This window comes from Oncorhynchus mykiss, chromosome 12, assembly GCF_013265735.2.
Source record: "Oncorhynchus mykiss isolate Arlee chromosome 12, USDA_OmykA_1.1, whole genome shotgun sequence".
In the NCBI taxonomy this organism is placed as follows: Eukaryota; Metazoa; Chordata; class Actinopteri; order Salmoniformes; family Salmonidae; genus Oncorhynchus; species Oncorhynchus mykiss.
Window position 1 is genome coordinate 93,212,993 of NC_048576.1, and position 24,596 is coordinate 93,237,588.

General features: G+C 42.3%; 2 protein-coding genes across 2 annotated transcripts; both read left to right on the forward strand.

Moving 5' to 3' along the window:
* Window positions 1–936: 936 nt before the first annotated feature.
* Window positions 937–12,031, forward strand: LOC110487434 (inward rectifier potassium channel 16-like). Its single transcript, XM_036939226.1, has 2 exons — window positions 937–1,063; window positions 10,506–12,031. Exon 2 carries the CDS (start codon window positions 10,549–10,551, stop codon window positions 11,698–11,700), a length of 1,152 nt encoding a protein of 383 aa, XP_036795121.1. The 5' UTR covers window positions 937–1,063; window positions 10,506–10,548; the 3' UTR covers window positions 11,701–12,031.
* Window positions 12,032–12,601: 570 nt separating this feature from the next.
* LOC110485278 (inward rectifier potassium channel 2-like) lies at window positions 12,602–18,647 on the forward strand. Its single transcript, XM_036939227.1, has 2 exons — window positions 12,602–12,772; window positions 16,407–18,647. Exon 2 carries the CDS (start codon window positions 16,695–16,697, stop codon window positions 18,072–18,074), a length of 1,380 nt encoding a protein of 459 aa, XP_036795122.1. The 5' UTR covers window positions 12,602–12,772; window positions 16,407–16,694; the 3' UTR covers window positions 18,075–18,647.
* The last annotated feature ends 5,949 nt before the right edge of the window (window positions 18,648–24,596 follow it).

The window sequence follows — 24,596 nt, forward strand, 5'->3', positions numbered from 1 at the left end:
GTTTGCGTAAATGTGAGAAGTAAACATGTGTGTCACACCCTGATCTGTTGTTTCACCTGTCTGTGTGCTTGTCTCCACCCCCCTCCAGGTGTCACCCATCTTCCCCATTATTCCCTATCCCTGTGTATTTATACCTGCGTTCTCTGTTTGTTTGTTGCCAGTTCGTTTTGTTTCGTGAAACCTACCAGCGTTTGTTCCCCTGCTTCTGTCTATTCTTGCTCCTGTTTTCTAGTCCTTCCCGGTTTTGACCGTTCTGCCCTGACCCTGACCCTGACCCTGACCCTGACCCTGCCTTTCTATAACTTGCCACACCTCTGTGTGACCTCTGTGTGACCCCTGCTTGCCTCTACCCTGAGACTGCCTGCCGTTCTGGACCTTTGCACGAGAGTCATCTGTTCACATATTGCCAAGCAATCCTGATCGCTACCACCTGTTGTGCTTATCAAGGCTTCCTGGCAGAGCCTTTGACCAGGTTGGTGCTGCCATGGGGATGGGGTGTAGAAGTGTATCCTGGTAGTGTGTTGCCTAACGGTGTGCTAACACTAAACTAACCCCCACATCATAACAGGATAAATTATCTAAAACATCCCAAGAAGTAAAAACAGGAGCATGGGATGTCCCCACGCAGGAGTTTTCATTTACCAAATGACCTTTTCCTGCTCAGGTCACTTATGGTGAGGAAAACCTCCTGGCCCTATGCCAACTGCAATAAAAACGTGTTTCAACAAAACCTTCTTCCATATTGAAAATCGAAACAGCATTGACATCTAGCCAGTAATCTTTAATTTGTCTGTAAATATATTACACCAGTCATAAAATCTTATGGATCGACACAATAGGGTTTTTCTCAGGGGTGCTGTGATTGGCCCAATATCATCAGACTCAATGACATGGGACTTTGCCTCTGGGCCAGTCCTGCCCTCAGAGGGTCACACTCACCTGTAAATAGGTTATAAGTGAGAGACTGACCGTAACAACTCTTAGCAGCCCGGATTTACCTGTTTGTCTGTGTTGTGTTTCAGTGACAACAACCTCACGTCTCAAACACACACCTACCACTGAAGTAAGTGTCTTATCATTAAGTAACAGAAATTAGATAAGGTGTGACTTTTTTTATATAGGCAGTGTTGTATCCAAGTGATTTTTGGTTTCTTTCTGGGCTTATTGTGGAGAGCTTTTATGTGGACACATTTTGCAATGCTGTGTGTGTGGCAGGCACAGCTGTGTTTGTGTAAACAGGATATCTTCTTGTCTTTCACCCACACATCCAATGTGTGTAAAAATGTGTCAGTGGAGCGTTTGTTACAGGTTAATCTAAACATACCAGAAACATTATTCATACACTAGTTCAATTAAACATTCATATCTTCTTTATACTCGGCTTATTATACAACAAAAGTCTAATGTTTCAATTTAATTAAACCTTTCTGAATCACTACTTTTGATAGTGGGACCCAAACTGAGCAAATAAATGTGGTTCCACTTTAGTTGGATACTCCATCTGTAGATGCTCTGTAGACTATCAGTAATATTTCATCTATCTACAACCATAACCCTAGCTCTAACCCTTACCTGAACCCTTATCCTAACCCTAAACTTAACCCTTATCCTAACCCTAAACTTAACCCTCACCCTAACCCTTATCCTAACCCTAAACTTAACCCTCACCCTAACGCTTATTCTAACCGTAACCGTAACCTTAGCAAGCAATTGATAATCAACAGAGTTTGTTGATAGTATGACCATCTGTCGAGCATCTACAGATGGAAAATCTGGACTGTCCAAATAAAGTGGGACAGTAAGTTTTGTTTGTAAATTCAGTCGTGGCCAAAAGCTTTGAGAATGAAACAAATATTAATTTTCACAAAGTTTGCTGCTTCAGTGTCTTTACATTTGTTTGTACTTTTTGTACTGTGGAATACTGAAGTATAATTACAAGCATTTCATAAGTGTCAACGGCTTTTATTGACAATTACATGAAGTTGATGCAAAGAGTCAATATTTGCAGTGTTGACCCTTCTTTTTCAAGACCTCTGCAATCCGCCCTGGCATGCTGTCAATTAACTTCTGGGCCACATTCCGACTGATGGCAGCCCATTCTTGCATAATCCATGCTTGGAGTTTGTCAGAATTTGTGGGGTTTTGTTTGTCCACCCGCCTCTTGAGGATTGACCACAAGTTCTCAATGGGATTAAAGTCTGGGGCGTTTCCTGGCCATGGACCCAAAACATCAATGTTTTGTTCCCCGAGCCACTTAGTTATAACTTTTGCCTTATGGCAAGGTGCTCCATCATGCTGGAAAAGGCGTTGTTCGTCACCAACCTGTTCCTGGATGGTTGAGAGAAGTTGCTTTTGGAGGATGTGTTGGTACCATTCTTTATTCATGGCTGTGATCTTAGGCAAAATTGTGAGTGAGTCCACTCCCTTGGCTGAGAAGCAACCCCACACATGAATGGTCTCAGGATGCTTTACTGTTGGCATGACACAGGACTGATGGTAGTACTCACCTTGTCTTCTCCGGACAAGCTTTTTTCCGGATGCCACAAACAATCGGAAAGGGGATTCATCAGAGAAAACGACTTTGCCCCAGTCCTCAGCAGTCCAATCCTTGTACCCTTTGCAGAATATCAGTCTGTCCCTGATATTTTTCCCGGAGAGAAGAGGCTTCTTTGCCGCCCTTCTTGACACCAGGCCATCCTCCAAAGGTCTTCACCTCACTGTGCATGCAGATGCACTCACACCTGCCTGCTGCCATTCCTGAGCGAGCTCTGTACTGGTGGTGCCCCGATCCCGCAGCTGAATCAACTTTAGGAGACGGTCCTGGCGCTTGCTGTACTTTCTTGGGTGCCCTGAAGCCTTCTTCACAACAATTGAGCCGCTCTCCTTGAAATTCTTGAGGATCCGATAAATGGTTGATTTAGGTGCTATCTTACTGGCAGCAATATCCTTGCCTGTGAAGCCCTTTTTGTGCAAAGCAATGATGACGGAACGTGTTTCCTTGCATGTAACCGTGTTTGACGGAGGAAGAACAATGATTCCAAGCACCACCCTCCTTTTGAAGCTTCCAGTCTGTTATTCGAACTCCGTAAACATGACAGAGTGATCTCCAGGCTTGTCCTGGTCAACACTCACACCTGTGTTAACGAGAGAATCACTGACATGATGTCAGCTGGTCCTTTTGTGGCAGGGCTGAAATGCAGTGGGAATTTTTGGGGGGGGGATTCAGTTAATTTGCATGGCAAAGAGGGACTTTGCAATTAATTTCAATTGATCTGATCACCCTTCATAACATTCTGGAGTATATGCAAATTGCCATCATACAAACTGAGGCAGCAGACTTTGTGAAAATTCATATTTGTGTCATTCTCAAAACTTTTGGCCACGACTGTAGGCTATTGGAACCTGAAGATCTTTCCAAAGGTGATATTTCTTGGAAATTAATACACAGTTGTAAAACAGGAGCTGTAAAATAGTTTTTTTGTGATGCCATTAATCAGTGGTGGAAAAGTCTCCCATTGACACACTTGAGTAAAAGGAAAGATACCTTAATAGAAAATGACTCATGTAAAAGTGAGAGTCACCCAGTAAAATACTACTTGAGTAAAAGTATTTGGTTTTAAATATATTTAAGTATCAAAAGTAAAAGTATAATGCATCGTGTGATGTGAAACGCAGGATCATTTGATGCAAAATGCATCATACGGGAGGATTTCTGTATTTTGAAAGATACATATCTTGAAAACTTTACTGCTGACAGGCAAATCATTTTGAAATACCAAAACATCGTTTTTGGGTGGAGTTTTCCTTTAAGCAAACTAGACGGCACCGTTTGTATTTATTTGTATTTACGGAGAGCCAGGGGCCAGGGGCCAGGGGCACACTCCAACACTCAGACATCATGTGTATTTATGGAGAGCCAGGGGCACACTCCAACACTCAGACATCATGTGTATTTATGGAGAGCCAGGGGCACACTCCAACACTCAGACATCATGTGTATTTATGGAGAGCCAGGGGCCCACTCCAACACTCAGACATCATGTGTATTTATGGAGAGCCAGGGGCCCACTCCAACACTCAGACATCATGTGTATTTATGGAGAGCCAGGGGCCCACTCCAACACTCAGACATCATGTGTATTTATGGCGAGCCAGGGGCCCACTCCAACACTCAGACATCATGTGTATTTATGGAGAGCCAGGGGCACACTCCAACACTCAGACATCATGTGTATTTATGGAGAGCCAGGGGCACACTCCAACACTCAGACATAATTTACAAATGAAGCATGTGTATTTAGTGAGTCCACCAGATGAGAGGCAGTAGGGATGACCAGGGATGTTCTTTTGATAAGTGGGTGAATTGGGCCATTTTCATGAAGCATTAAAATGTAACAAGTACTTTTGGGTGTCAGGGAAAATGTATGGAGTAAAAAATGCATTATTTTTTTAGGAATGTAATGACGTCAAATTAAAAGTGTTCAAAAGTATAAGTAGTAAAGTACAGAGTAGTACCTTAAACTATTTTTACTTACAGTGCATTCGGAAAGTATTCAGACCCCTTGACTTTTTCCACATTTTGTTACGTTACAGCCTTATTCTAACATTGATTAAATCGTTTTTTTTTCTCATCAATCTACACACAATACCCCATAATAACAAAGCAAAAACAGGTTTTTAGAAATAAAAATAAAAAACTGAAATACCTTATTTATTTATTTACAGTAAGTATTCAGACCCTTTGTTATGAGACTTTAAATTGAGCTCAGATGCCTCCTGTTTCCATTGATCATCCTTGAGATGTTTCTACAACTTGATTGGAGTCCACCTGTAGTAAATTCAACTGAGTGGACATGATTTGGAAAGGCACACACCTGTCTATATAAGGTCCCACAGTTGACAGTGCATGTCATAGCAAAAACCAAGACATGAGGTTGAAGGAATTGTTCGTAGAGCTCTGAAACAGGATTGTGTCGAGGCACAGATATGGGAAAGGGTACCCAAGAACACAGTGGCCTCCATCATTCTTAAATGGAAGAAGTTTGGAACCACCAAGACTCTTCCTACAGCTGGACGCCTGGCCAAACTGTGCAATAGGGGGAGAAGGGCCTTGATCAGGGAGGTGACCAAGATCCTGATGGTCACTGACAGAGCTCCAGAGTTCCTCTGTGGAGACGGGAGAACCTTCCAGAATGACAACCATCTCTGCAGCACTCCACCAATCAGGCTTTTATGGTAGTGGCCATACAGAAGCCACTCCTCAGTAAAAGGCACATGATAGGCCTCTTGGAGTTTGCCAAAAGGCACCTAAACGACTCTCAGACGATGAGAAACAAAATTCTCTGGTCTGATGAAACCAAGATTGACCTCTTTGGCCTAAATGCCAAGCGTCACGTCTGGAGGAAACCTGGCACCATCCCTACAGTGAAGCATGGTGGTGGCAGCATCATGCTGTGGGGATGTTTTTCAGCACCAGGGACTGGGAGACTATTCAGGATCGACGGAAAGATGAACGGAGCAAAGTACAGAGAGATCCTTGATGAAAACCTGCTCCAGAGCGCTCAGGACCTCAGACTGAGGCGAAGGTTCACCTTCCAACAGGACAATGACCCTAAGCACACAGCCAAGACAATGCAGGAGTGGCGTCGGGACAAGTCTCTGAATGTCCTTTAGTGACCCAGCCAGAGTCCTGACTTGAACCCGATCTAACATATCTGAAGAGACCTGAAAATAGCTGTGCAGCGACACTCCCCATCCAACCTGACAGAGGTTGAGAGAATCTGCAGAGAAGAATGGGAGAAACTCCCCAAATTGAGAAGACTCAAGGCTGTATTTGCTGCCAAAGGTGCTTCAGAAAGGACTGAGTAATGGTTCTGAATACTTATGTAAATGTGATATTTCTTGTTTTTTATTTGTAAAAAATGTGCACAAAAAAAATCTAAAAACCTGTTTTTTCTTTGTCATTATGGGGTGTTTATGTGTGTAGATGAGGGGGGAAACAATTTTATGTAAAGTGACAAAATGTGGAAAAATTCAAGAGGTCTGAATAATTTCCGAAGGCACTGTAAGTACTTTACATCACTGCCATTAATGATTATAAACCAGAGATAAGCATAAGTGTTCAGACTCAATAAAGTCATAAATCCACTAGATGAAACACTTTTTAAAATATATTTTATTACATATGTTTAAAGGTAGACTTTGCTCTCACACAGTCAAACACAGTATCAGTATGTGCAGGGGTTCTCTTCATGCTGTTCACTGGGTGGTAGCCACGGGACCAAAACAGCAGAGAAGTTGAGCCTCATGCGTCACCCTGTTCGTTGTTTGTATATTGTATTTACCTCGCCACCAAGGCCTTTTTTTGCCTTTACCTCCCTTATCTCACCTCATTTGCTCACATCGTATATAGACTTGTTTATACTGTATTATTGACTGTATGTTTGTTTTACTCCATGTGTAACTCTGTGTCGTTGTATCTGTCGAACTGCTTTGCTTTATCTTAGCCAGGTTGCAATTGTAAATGAGAACTTGTTCTCAACTGTCCTACCTGGTTAAATAAAGGTAAAATAAATAAAAAATAAATAAATAAAAGTTGTTGTGGTAATGTACCCAATAAATTGTTTACTTTCTGCATCACCATCATATCGATGAGTCTACCTATAAAGGACAGCATTGTAACTATAATGCAATTAAAGGACATGGAAGCATGGTCATACATCTACAATTAGAATATCAACAATTATCTTAAATATTTAGAAGTCATACTTTTGAGTGCTGTTCATATGCAATAATCAGAACTAAATGTCTTATCTCTGCTCACTGGTCACCATAGCAGCATCCAACCGTAGCAAGCGCTCCAGCAGGTATATTTCACTGGTCGCCACCAAAGCCAATTCCCCCTTTGGCTGCCTTTCCTTCCATTTCTCGGCTGCTAATGACTGGAACGAATTGGAAAAATCACTGAAGCTGGAGACCCATATCTCCCTCACTAAATTTAGGCACCAGCTGTCAGAGCAGCTCACAGATCACTGCACCTGTACATAGCCCATCTGTAAATAGCCCATCCAACTACCTCATCCCCATACTGTTATTTATTTATTTGCTCCTTTGCACCCCGGTATCTCTACTTGCACATTCATCTTCTGCACATCTATCACTCCAGTGTTAAATTGCTAAATTGTAATTATTTCGCCACTATGGCCTATGTATTGCCTTACCTCCCTTATCTTACCTAATTTGCGCATGCTGTATACAGACTTTTTTTCTCTATTGTATTATTGACTGTATGCTTGTTTATTCCATGTGTAACTCTGTGTTGTTGTTTGTGTCACACTGCTTTGCTTTATCTTGGCCAGGTCACAGTTGTAAATGAGAACTTGTTCTCCACTGGCCTACCTGGTTAAATAAAGGTGTTCTCAACTAGCCCACCTGGTTAAATAAAGGTGTTCTCAACTGGCCTACCTGGTTAAATAAAGGTGTTCTCAACTGGCCTACCTGGTTAAATAAAGGTGTTCTCAACTGGCCTACCTGGTTAAATAAAGGTGTTCTCAACTGTCCTACCTGGTTAAATAAAGGTGTTCTCAACTAGCCTACCTGGTTAAATAAAGGTGTTCTCAACTGGCCTACCTGGTTAAATAAAGGTGTTCTCAACTGGCCTACCTGGTTAAATAAAGGTGTTCTCAACTAGCCTCCCTGGTTAAATAAAGGTGTTCTCAACTGGCCTACCTGGTTAAATAAAGGTGTTCTCAACTGGCCTACCTGGTTAAATAAATGTGAAATAAAAATACAAAATAAAAAAGAGATAGTTCAGCCAAATGAAAAAATGACATATTGGTTTCCGTACCCTGTAAACCAGGTGTGTTGTTTCCTTTCAATTTAAACCTAAACAACCATGTAAGGGGAGTTCCTTACTCATCAGTGACCTTAATTCATCAATCAAGTACAAGGGAAAACCCACAGACAATCGTGGATTGAGCTTGACACTTGCTGTAAACAGTCTATGGACAAGGTATGACAGCAATCAATGTGTTGCTTTTGTTTACCTGACCACTATTTACAAATGCTAACTTCTTAGCTTTTGTGGCACAAATCAAGTCACTTGTCTTGATATTAGCATTTTTTACTGGGTAAGGATACCAGTATGTAATTTTGTAATTTGGGTAAATATCCCTTTTAACATGTCATTGTATGCATTAGTGGGAGTTTGTTTGGTGAGATTGTTTGTGCTGTCAAGAAAAACAAAAATGCTGTAATAAAAGGGTATACTGTTATTGGAGAACGTAAGGCCTTCGAGTAAACCGCATTTCTACGTACCCAGTGTCAGATGAACTGGTGGATACCGTTTTTATGTCCGTGCGTGCAGTATTAAGAAAGTTAGAGGTAGTTTGGCGAGCCAATGCTAGCTAGCGTTAGCGCAATGACCAGAAGTCTGCAGGTATGGTAGCGTACGCTAGAGACGTCATAGTGCATGTGTGCAGAAGGTCCCTGGTTCGCGCCCGGGTATGGGCGAGGGGACGGTTTAAAATTATACTGTTACACACGCAGAGACATTAATATGGTATCCACGAGTTCATCTGACCCTGGGTACGTAGAAAAACAATCTACTTGCCAGAATCTAGTTGTATCCCTGTAAAGATGGACTTTTATGGAAACATTTAGAGGAGAATGCTATTCGTGGTAAATGCAGGATAATAATTTATCCTCAAAGTCAAAAGAGCTTAATAACTACAAAGAGCTCAGGGTTACAGTTAATGACCCTCAATGCAGGGAAAGAGAAGTTGGAACGGACTCTAGACTGACAGTGTTTAAATATTCAGTTGCTTTATGAATTGGCACCTTGATTGCGATATAATGGCACCGGTTAGCTGACTAATCATTAATATAGTCACCAGGTTAGCTCAATCATTTAAAGTCTGATGAACACACTGTAGGTGTGAAGAAAGGAATAAGTGCTGAGTAATTAACGAAAGGCGTAGTTAGCTGTTTTGAAGTTGTAACTTGTAAGTAAAAAAAATGTAGTAAGTAAAAACAAAAAAAATCTACAAAGTAAAAATTATAATGATGCTTGACACAGAAACACAGGTTTTAGTGAAATTCTCAGTTCAGTGTGTCATCCACCTCAAGTAATCTTAAATTGTAGCAGTGTTTTAAATAGACATGCACATTGTCCTCTGTTTTCCATTGTTCTGGGGCAGAGCAGGGTAAAACATTTTAATCAGACAGGCCAAGTCTGTCTGATTAAAAGGAGGTCCTTTCCTGGTAAGAAAAAATGAAAATCTCTTTCCCCACCCAGCCTAAATCCTAGTTGAATCTTTATAGATGTGTTCTGATAAGGCCCAGATATAGATCAAAGTCCCCACCCAGCCTAAATCCTAGTTGAATCTTTATAGATGTGTTCTGATAAGGCCCAGATATAGATCAATACCCCACCCAGCCTAAATCCTAGTTGAATCTTTATAGATGTGTTCTGATAATGCCCAGATATAGATCAAAGGGTGAAAGGATCAATACTTGGACTAGGTGAGAGATTTAAGGTCTATTTCCTTGGTTACTGTTGATCTGTGAGGTATGACAGAATCCGTACTAGGTCAGTAAGATGGCATGGTGAAACTAAACAAGGAAAGGTTGTATAAGGCTTGTTTTTTTTTTCCAGAAAACTCTTCAATGTTTACATTGAGAGTCACTAGATCAAGTTTGAGGGCACAATGAAGAAGGCTCCAGTTTTTCAAAGTAGGCCGTCTAGAGAAACCTGCAATGAAGGAAAGTACAACTTTGACGTTAAACATGACGTTAAACTTTTGTTGCCAATGGGAATAGGCAATGCATGTGTTATGGTTGTATAGCATGTTAGGACAAATGAATGGAACTTTCTGGACGACTAGTGAAGCGAACACAAAGGAAGGGAAAACCCAGAAGTCTCTCTCCTTTTGGCTGTCTTGGTTACAGCAATCATATTGCACATGAAGTTTCACAAAGGCATGTTAATTTGACATCTGATTTTGCCTTTCATTTTGACTCATCCTGTCTTCATTTCTGTAAAATAATGGAAAATATTTATTGAAATGAATGAATGTGGATATAATTTGGACTATCATTAAATGTAATCGCACAGCTTTTTACTGTGTTCCCCCTAGCAAATCACAGTTCTCGTAAATAATCAGCCAACAAGATAATGTGTTTTCACAGCATGGGCATGACATTGTCACGGTCATTCAGGTGCTGATAGCCTCAGGCAAGGTGTGACCTAGCCTGTTTCCTCAAACATGGAGGCTTCTCTTCAACAAACACAGAAGCAACCTGATGACATTAAGCTGGCTTGTAATGGAGATGGTCTCTCACCAATAACATCCTTTCCTAACCTAAACCCTAGTAAAAAGAGACTAAACTAGACCTAATAAAAGCGCTTTACTCTATGTGTACTTCTACCTATAGGACCGTGTACAGTATATATTATTTTCTGTTTAACTAATCACACTAACCTCACAAATATACATATTTTTCAGGGGGAGGCACGGCACAAGAGCCCTTGTTAAAATAAGTCCAGGCATGGACCAGCAGCAGTGTATCATTGATACCCAACACATCACGACACACACCATGGGCAGAGGAGATCTTGGCCGGGGGGAGGGGGAGAAGAAGCTGCGCTACATGCTGAAGGACGGTAGCTGCCCCGTGGTGTTCCACCAGTCCCCGGGCCAGTGGAGCTTCTTCCTGGCCGACATCTTCACCACGCTGGTGGAGCTCCGCTGGAGGGTCATGCTCCTCATCTTCTGCCTCTCCTACATCCTCTCCTGGCTCTTCTTCAGCGTCCTCTACTTCCTGATCGCCTACGTCCACAAAGACCTGGAGGACCATGACACGGCTCCGTGTGTGGCGAACGTCCGCAGTTTCACTTCCGCCTTCCTGTACTCCATGTCGACCCAGACGACTATCGGCTACGGCTTCCGGGTGATGACGGAGAACTGCATGGTGGCCATCGTGGTGGTGACTATCCAGGCCCTGATGAGTTGCTTCATCGACACAGTTGTCATCGGCATCACCGTGGCCAAAATGGCGTGCGCGAGCAAGAGGGCGCAGACAGTGGGCTTCAGCAGCTCCGCCGTGGTCAACGCGCGCAACGGCGCCCTGTGCCTTGTGTGGCGTATCGCCGACTTCCGCAGGAACCACATCCTGGAAGGCACCGCCCGGGCGCAGCTGGTCCGCCCCACGAAGCACCCCTCTGGGATGATCTCCGTGACCTACCAGGACCTAGACATCCAGAGTAGACACCTCATCCTGGCCACCCCGGCCAGCATCGTTCACAAGCTGGAGCCTGGGAGCCCCCTCTACAGCCTGGGACCGGACAGCCTGACGGAGGAGGACTTTGACCTGGTAGTGTCCTTCACCTACACCGGTGACTCCACAGGCATCCTGCACCAGACACGCACGTCTTACACCCCAGCAGACATCCGCTGGGGCCAGCGCTTCCAGGACATGGTGCAGGTGGGGAGGAGGCACTACAAGGTAGACTATGCCCTCTTTCATCAGACCACCTGGGTGCAGACACCCATGGTCAGCGCCCAGGAGGGTGACAGGGGGAGACCGCCGACCACAGAGTCTATCGTCCAATCGCAGCAGCCGTTTGTGAGATCGAGCAGGAAATTCCGGAGGTCCTTGGCTGATGTCAGTGAGGAGGTGGTTCAGGAGGCGTGGCTCTGATGACCCTGTGAAAATCCCAAAACAGCAGAGACAGATAACTACATTGTTACATTATCGTTATATAGTACATTATCACACAGGACTTCAGGAAAGGACTTGAGTAAGTGTAATAGGGTAGTTTCATTGTAAATAACTATTTTATATCATATTTTATACTCCTTTGTTATATCCTTTATGAATGTAATAATTTAACTAAATGTTATTAAATAAATAAACAAAGCATACGTTGTTGAAGTCACATCTGACGTCCAAAAGGTCGTCCTCATTGGAACGTCTGTGTTGTGATGGACAGACTGCACCAAATCTAAAATAAATATACTTTTTTTTCTGATGTGATGGTCGTAAAGTTTTATTCAAATACAAAAATACCTCCCATGTTTCTTTAGTGAAAAGTCAAAAAGATGAAGATTGATTATTGTGCATTGTAGTGAAGTCATATGCAATATATTTACAGTTCCATTGTAAACCATGTGTTTAATTCAACCTGCATCACATTCTACACTGGGGTTAAATCACAGAGCTGTTAGTCATCACTGACGACTGCGCCAGTACCTCTATATCACCACCTTGTGTTCAGTGTGTGTGTGCGTGCGTGCTGTACTGTAGACAACTATACTCAAAAAAGTATAGATGACCTAATAAACGGATTACTTAGTGTAAGGTTGATTAAAATAAAGTATATATTTTTTAAATAATGTATATTATTATAACAAAATTGTAGTATTATTTTTAATAGCCCTTTTATCAGTCTATTATTATTATTATCGTGTGCGCGCATGGGCTTTGAACATGATGAACTATTTGATGCTGGAGTCCAAACAAGCGCTGTAGCTTTCTATTGGTCGACTACAACGACAGGGCGGGGGATAGGCACATGTGTTTTCAAAGTCCGCCCGTGCAAAGCAAAGTATCTTCTTCAGCTGAAGAGGTTGATGGCAGTAATTACGATGTCTATCCGGATATCAAATATGAACGGTGGAACCCAAATATGGATATTAACGCAAAAACCTACCTGGATGCATGGGATGTATTAGAATAAATTACCGCTGATTTGCTCTCGAAAGATCAACAGGTAAACAATGTCCCGTTACTTCGTTCTAACGGTGTAGTCTACGTGGGAATAACTGTTCAACCGTGAATAACGAGTCTTCTGTATAATGTTAGCCTACAAATTGAACCGGACATACCCTACTTTATTTCTACAAAGAGTGATCATCTAAAATATAACCAAAGAGGCCCAGACAGTGTTCATGCAAAAATATTGTTATTTATTTCAGTTTTACTGTCTTTGATGAGGCTGTCTCATATGTATAGTGTTCAACAAGTACTTTTTTCGATATACTTCAGAGAGTTAGGGAGTTAATGAAGTATTCTGTGGGTTATAGGCTACTAATTGTGTGGGTATCGATGCGTCAGCGAGATTCAAGCATGTTTAATTTAAGCTACTCATATCCAATGAATAGCCGAGGTAATGCTCCCTTATCAGTTGGAAAGTGTTTTGACTTGACAACGAAACATAAACCGTTACTTTCTGCCTTTCCACCTGTCACGCAGAGAAAAAAGGAGCCTGTAGGTCAGCCCAGGTTGATATGATTATGCCCAGTAGCCTACACCCATTGCTTCAGAAAATAAATAAATACATATATATAATTCATTGAACAGTGTTTATTCATCACTGTTTCTTATAGTGTGTTTCTGTATTTGATTATTCAATTGGCGGTTATAGACCTATGCATGAATTATGACAGTCGGCCTAGCCTACCTAAATATATTAGGCTACACTTATTTGATTAAGATTCGAATTTAAAGTTAGACTAGGAAAAATATTTCTCTCAATCATAATGTTAAATCTGACAACCCTGATTCAAAACAATGAATTAAAGCCAACTGTCAACCCTGACATCCCATAGTAACAGGTCATTCCATAATGAATGGTGCTGCAGTGCTGCTGAATATTGGATAGAAATTATTGATCTATTTTTTGCAATAATATATATTTTTTAAAGGAGCAGGTTTATGCAACCAGTTTCCATCTGTCTCAGCTGGTCCTAATTGCACGCAGGCAAAATAAACAGTTGCAGTCTGTGTGGTGCAGCTAAGCCCAGTGCATACAGTCACACTCTGATGACCTGGTTAGATAAGGGTTGATGTGGAATCTAATGAATGGACTTCACAATGACAGATTTCATTTCAGGAAACAGATTGGGCGTAACTGAGGCGTGCTGTTTGTTGATTTCCAGCCCAGTCTTATTTGTTGTCCCTGACTTTCTGGACTCGGTAGACAGTATCAGTTTGATACTGTAGCCAGCGTCTCTGCCGGTGTCTGATGTTCATGTTCTTGGTCTGTCATATTATGTCAGTGTGTATACAGGATATCGTTCCATTGGTTTATCCTTTCATCATTAAGCTTGTTTTAGCCTTGAATGTATTTAGTGGTGTTGTGGTACAACGCAGGTATTGGTAGATGGTCAGTGGGGCCAAATTACTTGTTAGAGAGCAAGGAAGCATAGTGATTATGAGGTGGTTGCGGTCTGATTTGGCCTGTTAATTGTAATTGTAATGTGTGGTGTGTGGTGGTGTAGTTAGTTAGCTGGAGAAGATTAGGACGTCCCATAGGAAGCTCATTCACAGTGAACCAGCCTCTATATCTCTCAGGATAGTAGGCCTGGCCTATGGGTCATACGTCGCTACATGAAATATTCACCGATAACCTCATGAAGTGCAGATGTAAAAATAGATCCAAGTTGTTTTTATGTTGTCATTTTATTCCAGGTGTTTCACTGATCTAGTGGTATCTCAAGACTTCAGCTGTCTTGTGTGTTCACCACAAACATGATGGATTCATCATGATACATTACATTTTAAGTAGGACTTTGTCCATTTAAACTAAATACTTGTTGAATTACTTTTTGTTGTTGAAAGAGAGTATTGTATATGGAATTACAAGGGGATGCAGAAAGGTGGGAGGGATAGTTTGGGAGGTGGAGTTGGGGACTAAACCCCAGTCTCCGGAGGGAACAGTATAAATGCATAGCTCCCCAGGAGTTAGAACAAATTAAGCCCCAAACTCCCAATAATGCATCATGCAAATCAACACTAGTTTCTATTCCTAGTCAACCTGACAGTGACATCACTGGATGAGTAAAACAGAGATGAGGGACTTGGTTGAGATGGAGCTTTCAAGACAACTGGGAACTCTGGGAAAAAAAATCATGATGTCAGTGATCTTCATATCGGAAAGTCTGAGTTCTAGAAAGATGCTTGAGTTTCCCGACTTGGAATTCCAAGTTGGATGCTTGTTTTTCTCCCCAGAGTTCCCTGTTGTCTTGAACGCACCTCTGTGCGTTTTCAAAGTCACATTCACACTTTTATCTTTTACAATCAAAAGGCCTACTTAGTGTACATCAATTGGTAACAGCCTACTCTAAATACCAAGCGTTTACACCAAGGGAATTTGAGAGTGTGGACACGTATTCACTATCCAATATGTTTCATTGGACAAGACAGATCACACTTCATAACGAGACACAAATGTGTCTTTTCAACCCGCAAGGGCCAACCAAAATAACCATAGTGTGCAACCGACTGCCTCTCACACGGGACTTCATCCAAATGACATCTTGACCTTCTCTCTGTGACAGTGGTTCAAATCACTGTTAGTTGTTTTGGCATTAGGGTGGAAGTATGCCGGCAGACAATAATTCATACCCTGTGGTGCATTCTAATGGCTCTCTCAGGCCACACAGATGCAGTCGATAGTTACTGGGTTTTCTAGTTCAGTTGTCCTTGTTGCTCTGTTGCATGCACTGCAAGGTTATGGTTGCTTTAAAAGAGACCGTCCTGTATAGAGCTTGTTTACAGGCTGGCCCTTTAAACCTGATTACATGACTACGTTGTAGAAGTTGTTGAGTTAAGAGTAGAAGAAGAAACTGAACAGGTGTTATTCTATTCCCCTAGTAGATCATTGAAAGATCCCACAGAAAATATGGACTAAAATATGTCTACTTAACTGTTACAGTGGGGGACAAGCATTGGACATTAGCACTATGTAAATAAACAATTGGGGGGAAAATATCAAGTAAAAAGATATTGGGAAAAGGTATGATCACTGATCTTTTTTGCAGAAACCCACATACATGGACACCACAGGAGAACGGCTCATAATAATGTCTGGAACGGAGCAAATGGAATGGCATCAAACACCTGGAAACCATGGAAACCATGTGTTTGATGTATTTGATACCATTCCACCGATTCCGCCCCAGTCATTGCCATGAGCCCGTCCTCCCCAATTCAGGTGCCACCAACCTCCTGTGATGGACACACATAGTGGTTCCTTTGTGCTCCAATGACTTGTTTGATTAACATGAACCTGATCTGTAATGTGACTTTCAATTGGCTGGTCTAGCCTAATTAATACCAGCACTAAGCAGAGCTGAGAGGATCTGTTATCTTGTCAGCTGACACAGAACTGGAATAAAACATGTCTGTCATGTCTACAATCCCAGAGCCCAACATTTACTTAAATATTATAAAATGTACAGTAGAATGTTTTTACTTCCGTGTGAATGGTCAGGTTGTGGCGCTGGCACATTTGAGTGTTGAATGCATCATTTAGACAACAGGTTGAACGCCGCTGATCTTTCCTTGTGGTTCCACCGATTAGTCTTAACCCAGACTTTTCTTTTTGCTTGTCCTTTCCACAGCCCACTTCACTGATGAGGTCCGAGACACCCATAAGAGAGGAGGACTGAGCAGGCCCCTCGCCAGCACGGCTCTCCTCTGGAGAAGCCCAGGTGCAACAGCAGCAGGGGCAGCTTTTCCCCATCCGACTCCCTAGGACCCAAAAGTCCTAAACTCCACATTTCCTCTCTTAGTGGGTCCCCGTCGAGCGTCCAAAACTGTTTCTCCAACGCTTCTACCAAAAACTCAGACTGTTTTCCAGAGCAGAAGCAGCGGTTGGGCCCAGCTGCTCCTCCTCCCAGGGGGAAGCCATGGGGAGCGTGCGAAGCCACCGCTACAGCATTGTCTCCTCCGAGGAAGACGGCATGAAGCTGGCCGCCATCGCCGCCGTGCCCAACGGCTACGCCAACGGCACGGTGGCCAAGGTTCACGCGGCGCAGCAGCCGGCTGTGAGCCGCTTCGTCCAGAAGGACGGCCACTGCAACGTGCAGTTCATCAACATGAGCGAGAAGGGCCAGCGTTACCTTGCCGACCTGTTCACCACCTGTGTGGACATCCGCTGGCGCTGGATGTTGATCATCTTCTGCCTGTCCTTCCTCATCTCCTGGCTCTTCTTTGGCTTTGTCTTCTGGCTGGTAGCGCTCTCCTACGGCGACCTGGAGAACGAGACGCAGATGTGCGTGTCTAACGTCAACAGCTTCACCGCCGCCTTCCTCTTCTCCGTGGAGACACAGACCACCATTGGCTACGGCTACCGCTACGTCACCGAGGAGTGTCCCGTGGCCGTCTTCATGGTGGTCTTCCAGAGCATCTTCGGCTGCATCATCGACGCCTTCATCATTGGCGCCGTCATGGCTAAGATGGCCAAGCCCAAGAAGAGGAACGAGACGCTGATCTTCAGCCACTATGCTACGGTGGCCATGCGGGACAGCAAGCTGTGCCTGATGTGGCGCGTGGGGAACCTGCGCAAGAGCCACCTGGTGGAGGCCCACGTGCGCGCCCACCTCCTCAGGTCGCGAACCACGGCCGAAGGCGAGTATATCCCCCTGGACCAGATGGACATCGACGTGGGCTTCGACAGCGGCGTCGACCGCGTTTTCCTGGTGTCGCCCATCACCATTGTCCATGAGATCGACGAGGACAGCCCCTTGTATGAGATGAACAAACAGGAGCTGGAAACGTCCCAGTTTGAGATGGTGGTGATCCTGGAAGGTATGGTGGAAGCCACGGCCATGACCACCCAGTGCCGCAGCTCCTACGTGGCCAGCGAGGTTCTCTGGGGCCACCGCTTCGAGCCAGTCCTGTTCGAGGAGAATAACTACTACAAGGTGGACTACTCGCGCTTTGAGAAAACCTACGAGGTGAGCAGCACGCCCCAGTGTAGTGCCAGGGACCTGGCCGAGAAGAAGTCTCTGGTCTCTTGCTCCAACTCCTTCTGTTACGAGAACGAGGTGGCCCTTGAAAAAGTGGAGATGGAGGAGACGTTTGACGAGGAGAAAGAGGAGGATGGGGAGGAGAAGGAGGAGGTAAAAATGGAGGATCAGGGTGCTATTGAGAACGACATTGAGAACGCAACACTGGAGGAGACAAACACAGACACAGTCTCTGTACATTCTGAACACAATCAGGATACCAGGAGTCTGACGATGCCTTCAGAAGCAAGGCCTCTAAGACGAGAATCAGAAATATGACTGCAGAGATGTTAGGGGGGAAATACTACATGAAATACTATTATGATAGGTTTGACCTTTGCTCCTAACGTCTGTCTGTACTACTGCAGGATGGCTTGACTGTGAGGTGAGTGTCATTTTCTGAGGAAGACACTCAGGCACAAGCGAATACAGAATTAACAGACCAGAGAAAATGATGCAATATTATTTATTCTCTTTACACAAGTCCCTCATCTGGTGGGAAGCGATGGTAGATTGACTGAGAGGAGTTGATGGCTCTTCTGGCCCGTGGCACTATAGGAATGAGACGGGTTAGGTAGCATTTTATACAGTGTGTGTGTGTGTGTGTGTGTGCGTGCGTGCGTGCGTGCGTGCGTGAGCCTTTGAAAGTTGCAAGAGAACATTGGAAAGTTGTCACATTGAGACACTCCACATGAAAAAATTATATATACCTATACTTTAGAAGTATTACTATATTTATATACTATAGTATTTACTGTAGTGTTTTTGTGGATCTGTCTGTAGTATATTGTAGTATTTTCTGTAGTGTTTTTGCAGACATTACTCTAGTATACTGTAGTATTTACTGTAGCGTTTTTCTAGACATTACTGTATTATACTGTAGTATTTACTATAGGGTTTTTGCAGACATTCCTGTAGTATTTACTATAGTGTTTTTGCAGACATTACTGTAGTATACTGTAGTTTTTACTGTAGTGTTTTGCAGACATTACTGTAGTATACTGTAGTATTTACTATAGTATTTCTGCAGACATTACTGTAGTATACTGTAGTTTTTACTGTAGTGTTTTGCAGACATTACTGTAGTATATTGTAGTATTTACTATAGTGTTTTTGCAGACATTACTGTAGTATACTGTAGTTTTTACTGTAGTGTTTTGCAGACATTACTGTAGTATACTGTAGTTTTTACTGTAGTGTTTTGCAGACATTACTGTAGTATACTGTAGTTTTTACTGTAGTGTTTTGCAGACATTACTGTAGTATACTGTAGTTTTTACTGTAGTGTTTTGCAGACATTACTGTAGTATACAGTATAGTATTTACTATAGTATTTTTGTTTTATTCTCATTTCTATTCTCTTTTGTTATCTGTCTGTGGCACAAATTGGGATGTGGGGGAAGGGAATGTGCAGGACATATGCAAATGCAATATTAGCACAGTACAGTATTCTACAGTATACTACAGTTTGCTACAGTTTAATCGCTGTAAACGCAACAACCAAAGAGATGTTTCTATTAGCATATTTTGTAAATATGAGCTGCCCCGATATTTTGAATTAGCTTAGTGAATTAGCTTAGTGTTGTTTCCTTGGACTAATTAAGGGTGGCTGGAGAGGGATAGTGTTCGTAGCAGGGAAGGAGTGTTGTATTCCCAATCAACCAGCCTCTCCTATTGTGTTCTCAACTTTTCAAATAGCTGTGGAAATATAGGAAATGTATGTCACCCAGAACAAAGGGAAGAGATCATTTTTTGTGTAAAAGATTGTGTCAGTTAGATTTCAAGAGATGTAGCTACAGCATGTAGTTATTTTCTTCATTTTACTGTTGCACAGTTTAAAATTATACACAGCTTAATCTCTATACAAAAAGTATATTTAATTTTTCACCCTTTGAAAATAATCTTTGAAGATTACATGTAATACTACTAATTTGGCCACAGTTTTCCAACAGGTAGTCTTCCTCCATGAAAACAACCCCCATCTATGGTGTGTGTGTGTGTGTGTGTGTGTGTGTGTGTGTGTGTGTGTGTGTGTGTGTGTGTGTGTGTGTGTGTGTGTGTGTGTGTGTGTGTGTGGCGTACATCTGTGCATGTGTGTATCTAGTGCTGCATAGCTCATATTAGTGTGGTACTGTACATTATGCTTCAGTCCATCTTCTTGTTGTCTTAGTACAGATGTAGGATCTTAATTTGACCGGTATTGTCACAGCAAAATAATCCTGCAGCAACCAGATTTGAGCATTTAGTCTTTTTCGCCAATGTAATGTTGCTTGATCAGTGGTTAGGCTATTAGCTGGCCAAAGTTAGGCTACATGAAAAGTGCAATACTGATAATATGTTAGTGTGGGTTTTCAGTGAATGTATGTAAATCGCCAAGCTCATCTGCGTTCCTCCAGCCCAGTAATATTTTCAGCGGCAACAGAGTGGTCAAATTAAGATCCTACATATTTATAGCATCTTTTGCAACGTGAGTCTTAACTCAAGTCTCAGTAACATGAGCCATCACTTGAGATCTGGCTTTAAAACAGCTCACAGTGCAAGAGGTGTCATATAAACCGTCAGGAAGATACATCTCAATGGTCCAGGGATGTCTAGTACCGGGGTTCCCAAACCTTTTTAGCCCACGACCCCATTTTGATATTTTGGCCCACGACCCCATTTTGATATTTTGGCCCGTGACCCCATTTTGATATTTTGGCCCGTGACCCCATTTTGATATTTTGGCCCACAACCCCACCATGTGAAAAAAGTGATGTAATCAGCGGCCAATGTTTACTTTTTAAATTTGGGCTATGACAGTCTATTACAAATCAGTCTGACAGGACTTTTGAAGGCAGTATAGTTTGAAGTGACTGAAATGCATCATAACGGTATTGGGAAGTTCAGAAGATCATCAGGCAATAATTCTGTACGATCTTCTGTGTAGAAAAGAACATTTCATTGACGATGTTCTTGTCACCCAGTCTGATTTAGTGCCTGGTCTTGTCACAATGAGTCCTGCGCTGATTTTGGTCAGAAGGAAACACAAGACACATGCAGGATGTGCTCCTGAGTGTCTTATCTCTCAGTGATGGGGTCATAATATTGTGTAGCTTAAACGTTTAAAAAGATAGAGCCTCATTTGGAGGAAGAAAACACAAACCGCTCTGCTTATTACAACCGCATCTAGCGCCAAACGGAGGTTACTGACCTAACCCCGGTTCTATGAACCAAGCGCGATTTAGTTCATTTAATTTCAGTTTCTCTCATGACCCCATTTTAAAATCAGGCAACCACACATGAGGTAGCAATCCCTACTTAGGTAAACGCTGACCTAGGATGAGATGAAGAAGGATAAGACAGTGATTTCATTCAACGGAACTCCCACTGAATAGATGTGTTAAACAGGTCAATTGAACTGGACCAAAGCAATGGAATTGCCATGGAAATGCGTGGGGGAATGAGCCGTGGGGGAAAGCTCCCGAGTCTCCTCATTGCCCCCCAGCAAAATGTGCCTACATTAAGGCAATATTTTATGTGTACAGTGCCTTCAGAAAGTATTCATACCCCTTGACTTATTTCTCATTTTGTTGTGTTACAGCCTGAATTGTAAATTGATTAAATATATGTTTTTTTCTCACCCATCTACCAGGTATCCCTCTTCCCCTTTCCTTCACACACCATACCTCAAAATGACATCTACCAGGTATCCCTCTTCCCTTTCCTTCACACACCATACCTCAAAATGACATCTACTAGGTATCCCTCTTCCCCTTTCCCTTACACACCATACCTCAAAATGACATCTACTAGGTATCCCTCTTCCCCTTTCCTTCACACACCATACCTCAAAATGACATCTACTAGGTATCCCCTTCCCTTTACACACCATACCTCAAAATGACATCTACTAGGTATCCCTCTTCCCCTTTCCCTTACACACCATACCTCAAAATGACATCTACTAGGTATCCCCTTCCCTTTACACACCATACCTCAAAATGACATCTACTAGGTATCCCTCTTCCCCTTTCCTTCACACACCATACCTCAAAATGACATCTACTAGGTATCCCCTTCCCTTTACACACCATACCTCAAAATGACATCTACCAGGTATCCCTCTTCCCCTTTCCCTTACACACCTCAAAATGACAAAGTGAAACTTGTTTTTAGAAATGTCTGCTAATTTATTGAAAATTAAATAAATAAATATCTAATTTACAAGTATTCACACCCCTGAGTCAATACATTTCAGAATCAGATTACAAATGAATTAATTTGTTAAAAATTCCCCTTTGACATTATGGGGTATTGTATGTAGATCAGAGAGACAAAATCAACATTTTATCAATTTACAATTCAGGCTAAACACAGCAAAATGTGGGAAAAGTGTGAATACTTATTGAAGGCTCTGTATTTCACCCTGTGTTGAGGTAATAATCCGAGTATATTGTTTGTATGGATGTCAACCCCAACACATGTTGATGTCATCGTCACCAATCAACTGCATTACAGTTAAAAAACATGTTGACTACCACCACAGATTTCTGTATGCTAGCTATGCTTATCAGCTTATACGAACGGGAGTTAGCATTTAGAAGTCACTTCTTCCAGACTTCTACGAAAACAGCCAAATATATCAAAATCGGACTTAATCCTTGCGTCAATCTAAGTATTTCACCTGTTTGTCTATCTAAGTAACATAATAAACAAAACCACATCAAAATCCCTCACTTTAAACTAGAGATACATTTTTTGTAAGACGGTCTTTTCACGAAAACGGCTGTAGCAGAAAACGGCTGTAGCAGAAAACGGCTGTAGCATCCGAATGGTTTGGCCTACAAACTAATATGACCGTTCTATGGAAACACAATGGTGATCTCCGTTTTGCTCTACGACCCCCATAATCCCCATGGGACTTGTCTGAAGTCAGTAAAGCTGATGTGCCAACTTCTATCGGTAGTGTCCAAACCGTTTGGGCTACAAACTAATATGACCCCACTGTGGAAAGGGGAGACTCTCACCAACACATCTGCGTTCCATTGACTCCTTTACCGCATCTATGGACGAATGAATTGGATTAGAACACTTGGTTCCCATCTTTTTTGACATCATCTCTGTCTCCTTCTGTATGTCAGCCTGGGCTTGTGTGTCAGGCCAGACCCCTCAGGATCCAGACACCCTGAGCTAGAAAGCTGGAAGGGAGTGTGCAGGTGAATGTAGGTAATAAAGTGCTGCTAAGTTACATGTGTACATATGGTTAGAATGAAATGTAGGAGTCAAAATGTATTGTTTGTCTATTAAAAGTATCCATTCTGAACAACAGTAAAAATGTGGAGGTTTTTATTTCATTGAAAACCATGTAGAAATACCTGATTATATCAGTGTTATCAGTTATCCAAAGCTACAGTGCACTTTCCTCTTCAAGAGAACCCCCCCTCTCCCCCCCTCCAATTCCATGACACTGACACTAGAAACCTTTTATTTATTCAGTTTTTGCGTAAAGCCAAATGTACATAAAACCTTTGTCTGTTCTTTTTTTTAATGTTGATTTGAAACCATCTGTTATCACATAATGTCGACTACTACTGTGTATTTAGATCAGTGTTTTGGCCTTGTCTGACTGGGGACATTACAAACCTTGTTACTTTGCTGTGTGTGATTAGTCTCCTTAGGCAGACGGGGTTACCTCCCACAATGTTCAGTGCTGTTGCCCGAGGTCTGGGAAGACTAGTGTGTGCTGGGTCTTGTGAAGAGGGAGCAAAGCTGTTGTTTTGTCACTTCTGAAAGGACCAGCACTTTGTGTTGTCACATTGCTTTAAGGCATGGTGCATAGAGAACGAGGCGGACAAGTTCTCTTATCTTTCAGACACAGACAGTGCGGCACACAAAAGCTGAACAGACAGCAATGTGTGCACACATACAGGCACACAAACGTACACACTAATGCACACGCACTAAAGAGCTATAGTCATACAAAAATATGGAGCTTTTTATTCTGGCTATATACAGTAGGCCTAACCAATCTTCACAATTTGTTACCGTAGACATGCACAAATTCTACTCCGAATGTACGTTTATTGTTGAAATTGTTTGCAACTTGCTCAAAAGTGTCACTTTTTATTGCCTATGTCGTTAACATAGACAAATACAAAATGTTGTATTTTTTATTGTTAGCAAATTCTTCATAAGAAAATGTGTATCAGATGATATATAAGAGAATGTCCATGGAGATCTGACACACTGAATCCCCATGACAGAGTTTGTGTGTATTGGATTGTCATACGGGGATGCCAGAGTTTGTGTTTTTTTGGGTTGTCATACTGGGATGCCAGGTCAGTGTGTATTGGGTTGTCATAAGGGGATGCCAGGTCAGTGTGTATTGGGTTGTCATACAGGGATGCCAGGTCAGTGTGTATTGGGTTGTCATACGGGGATGCCAGGTCAGTGTGTATTGGGTTGTCATACAGGGATGCCAGGTCAGTGTGTATTGGGTTGTCATACAGGGATGCCAGGTCAGCCACTGGAACGTCCCGTTTCGTTCTTCCCTTCTATGTTCCTTTCATCTTCTTCTTTTGAGTCTATTTTTCTATCAGAGTCTTCCTATAATGTCCTGCACAAACCAGAAGTTGTACAGATTTTTTTTACATTTTGTGAATTATATTGTAGATATATATTAATATTGCAGTTGTTGATAATAATATTATTATTATGTCTGTGACAATTTTGTTGAGTCTTTTTCAATAAAAAGTAACATAAATCCTCAAAAACATTCGTTCTGAATGACTGGTGTTTGTTGAATGTGAACCTTTACCACAT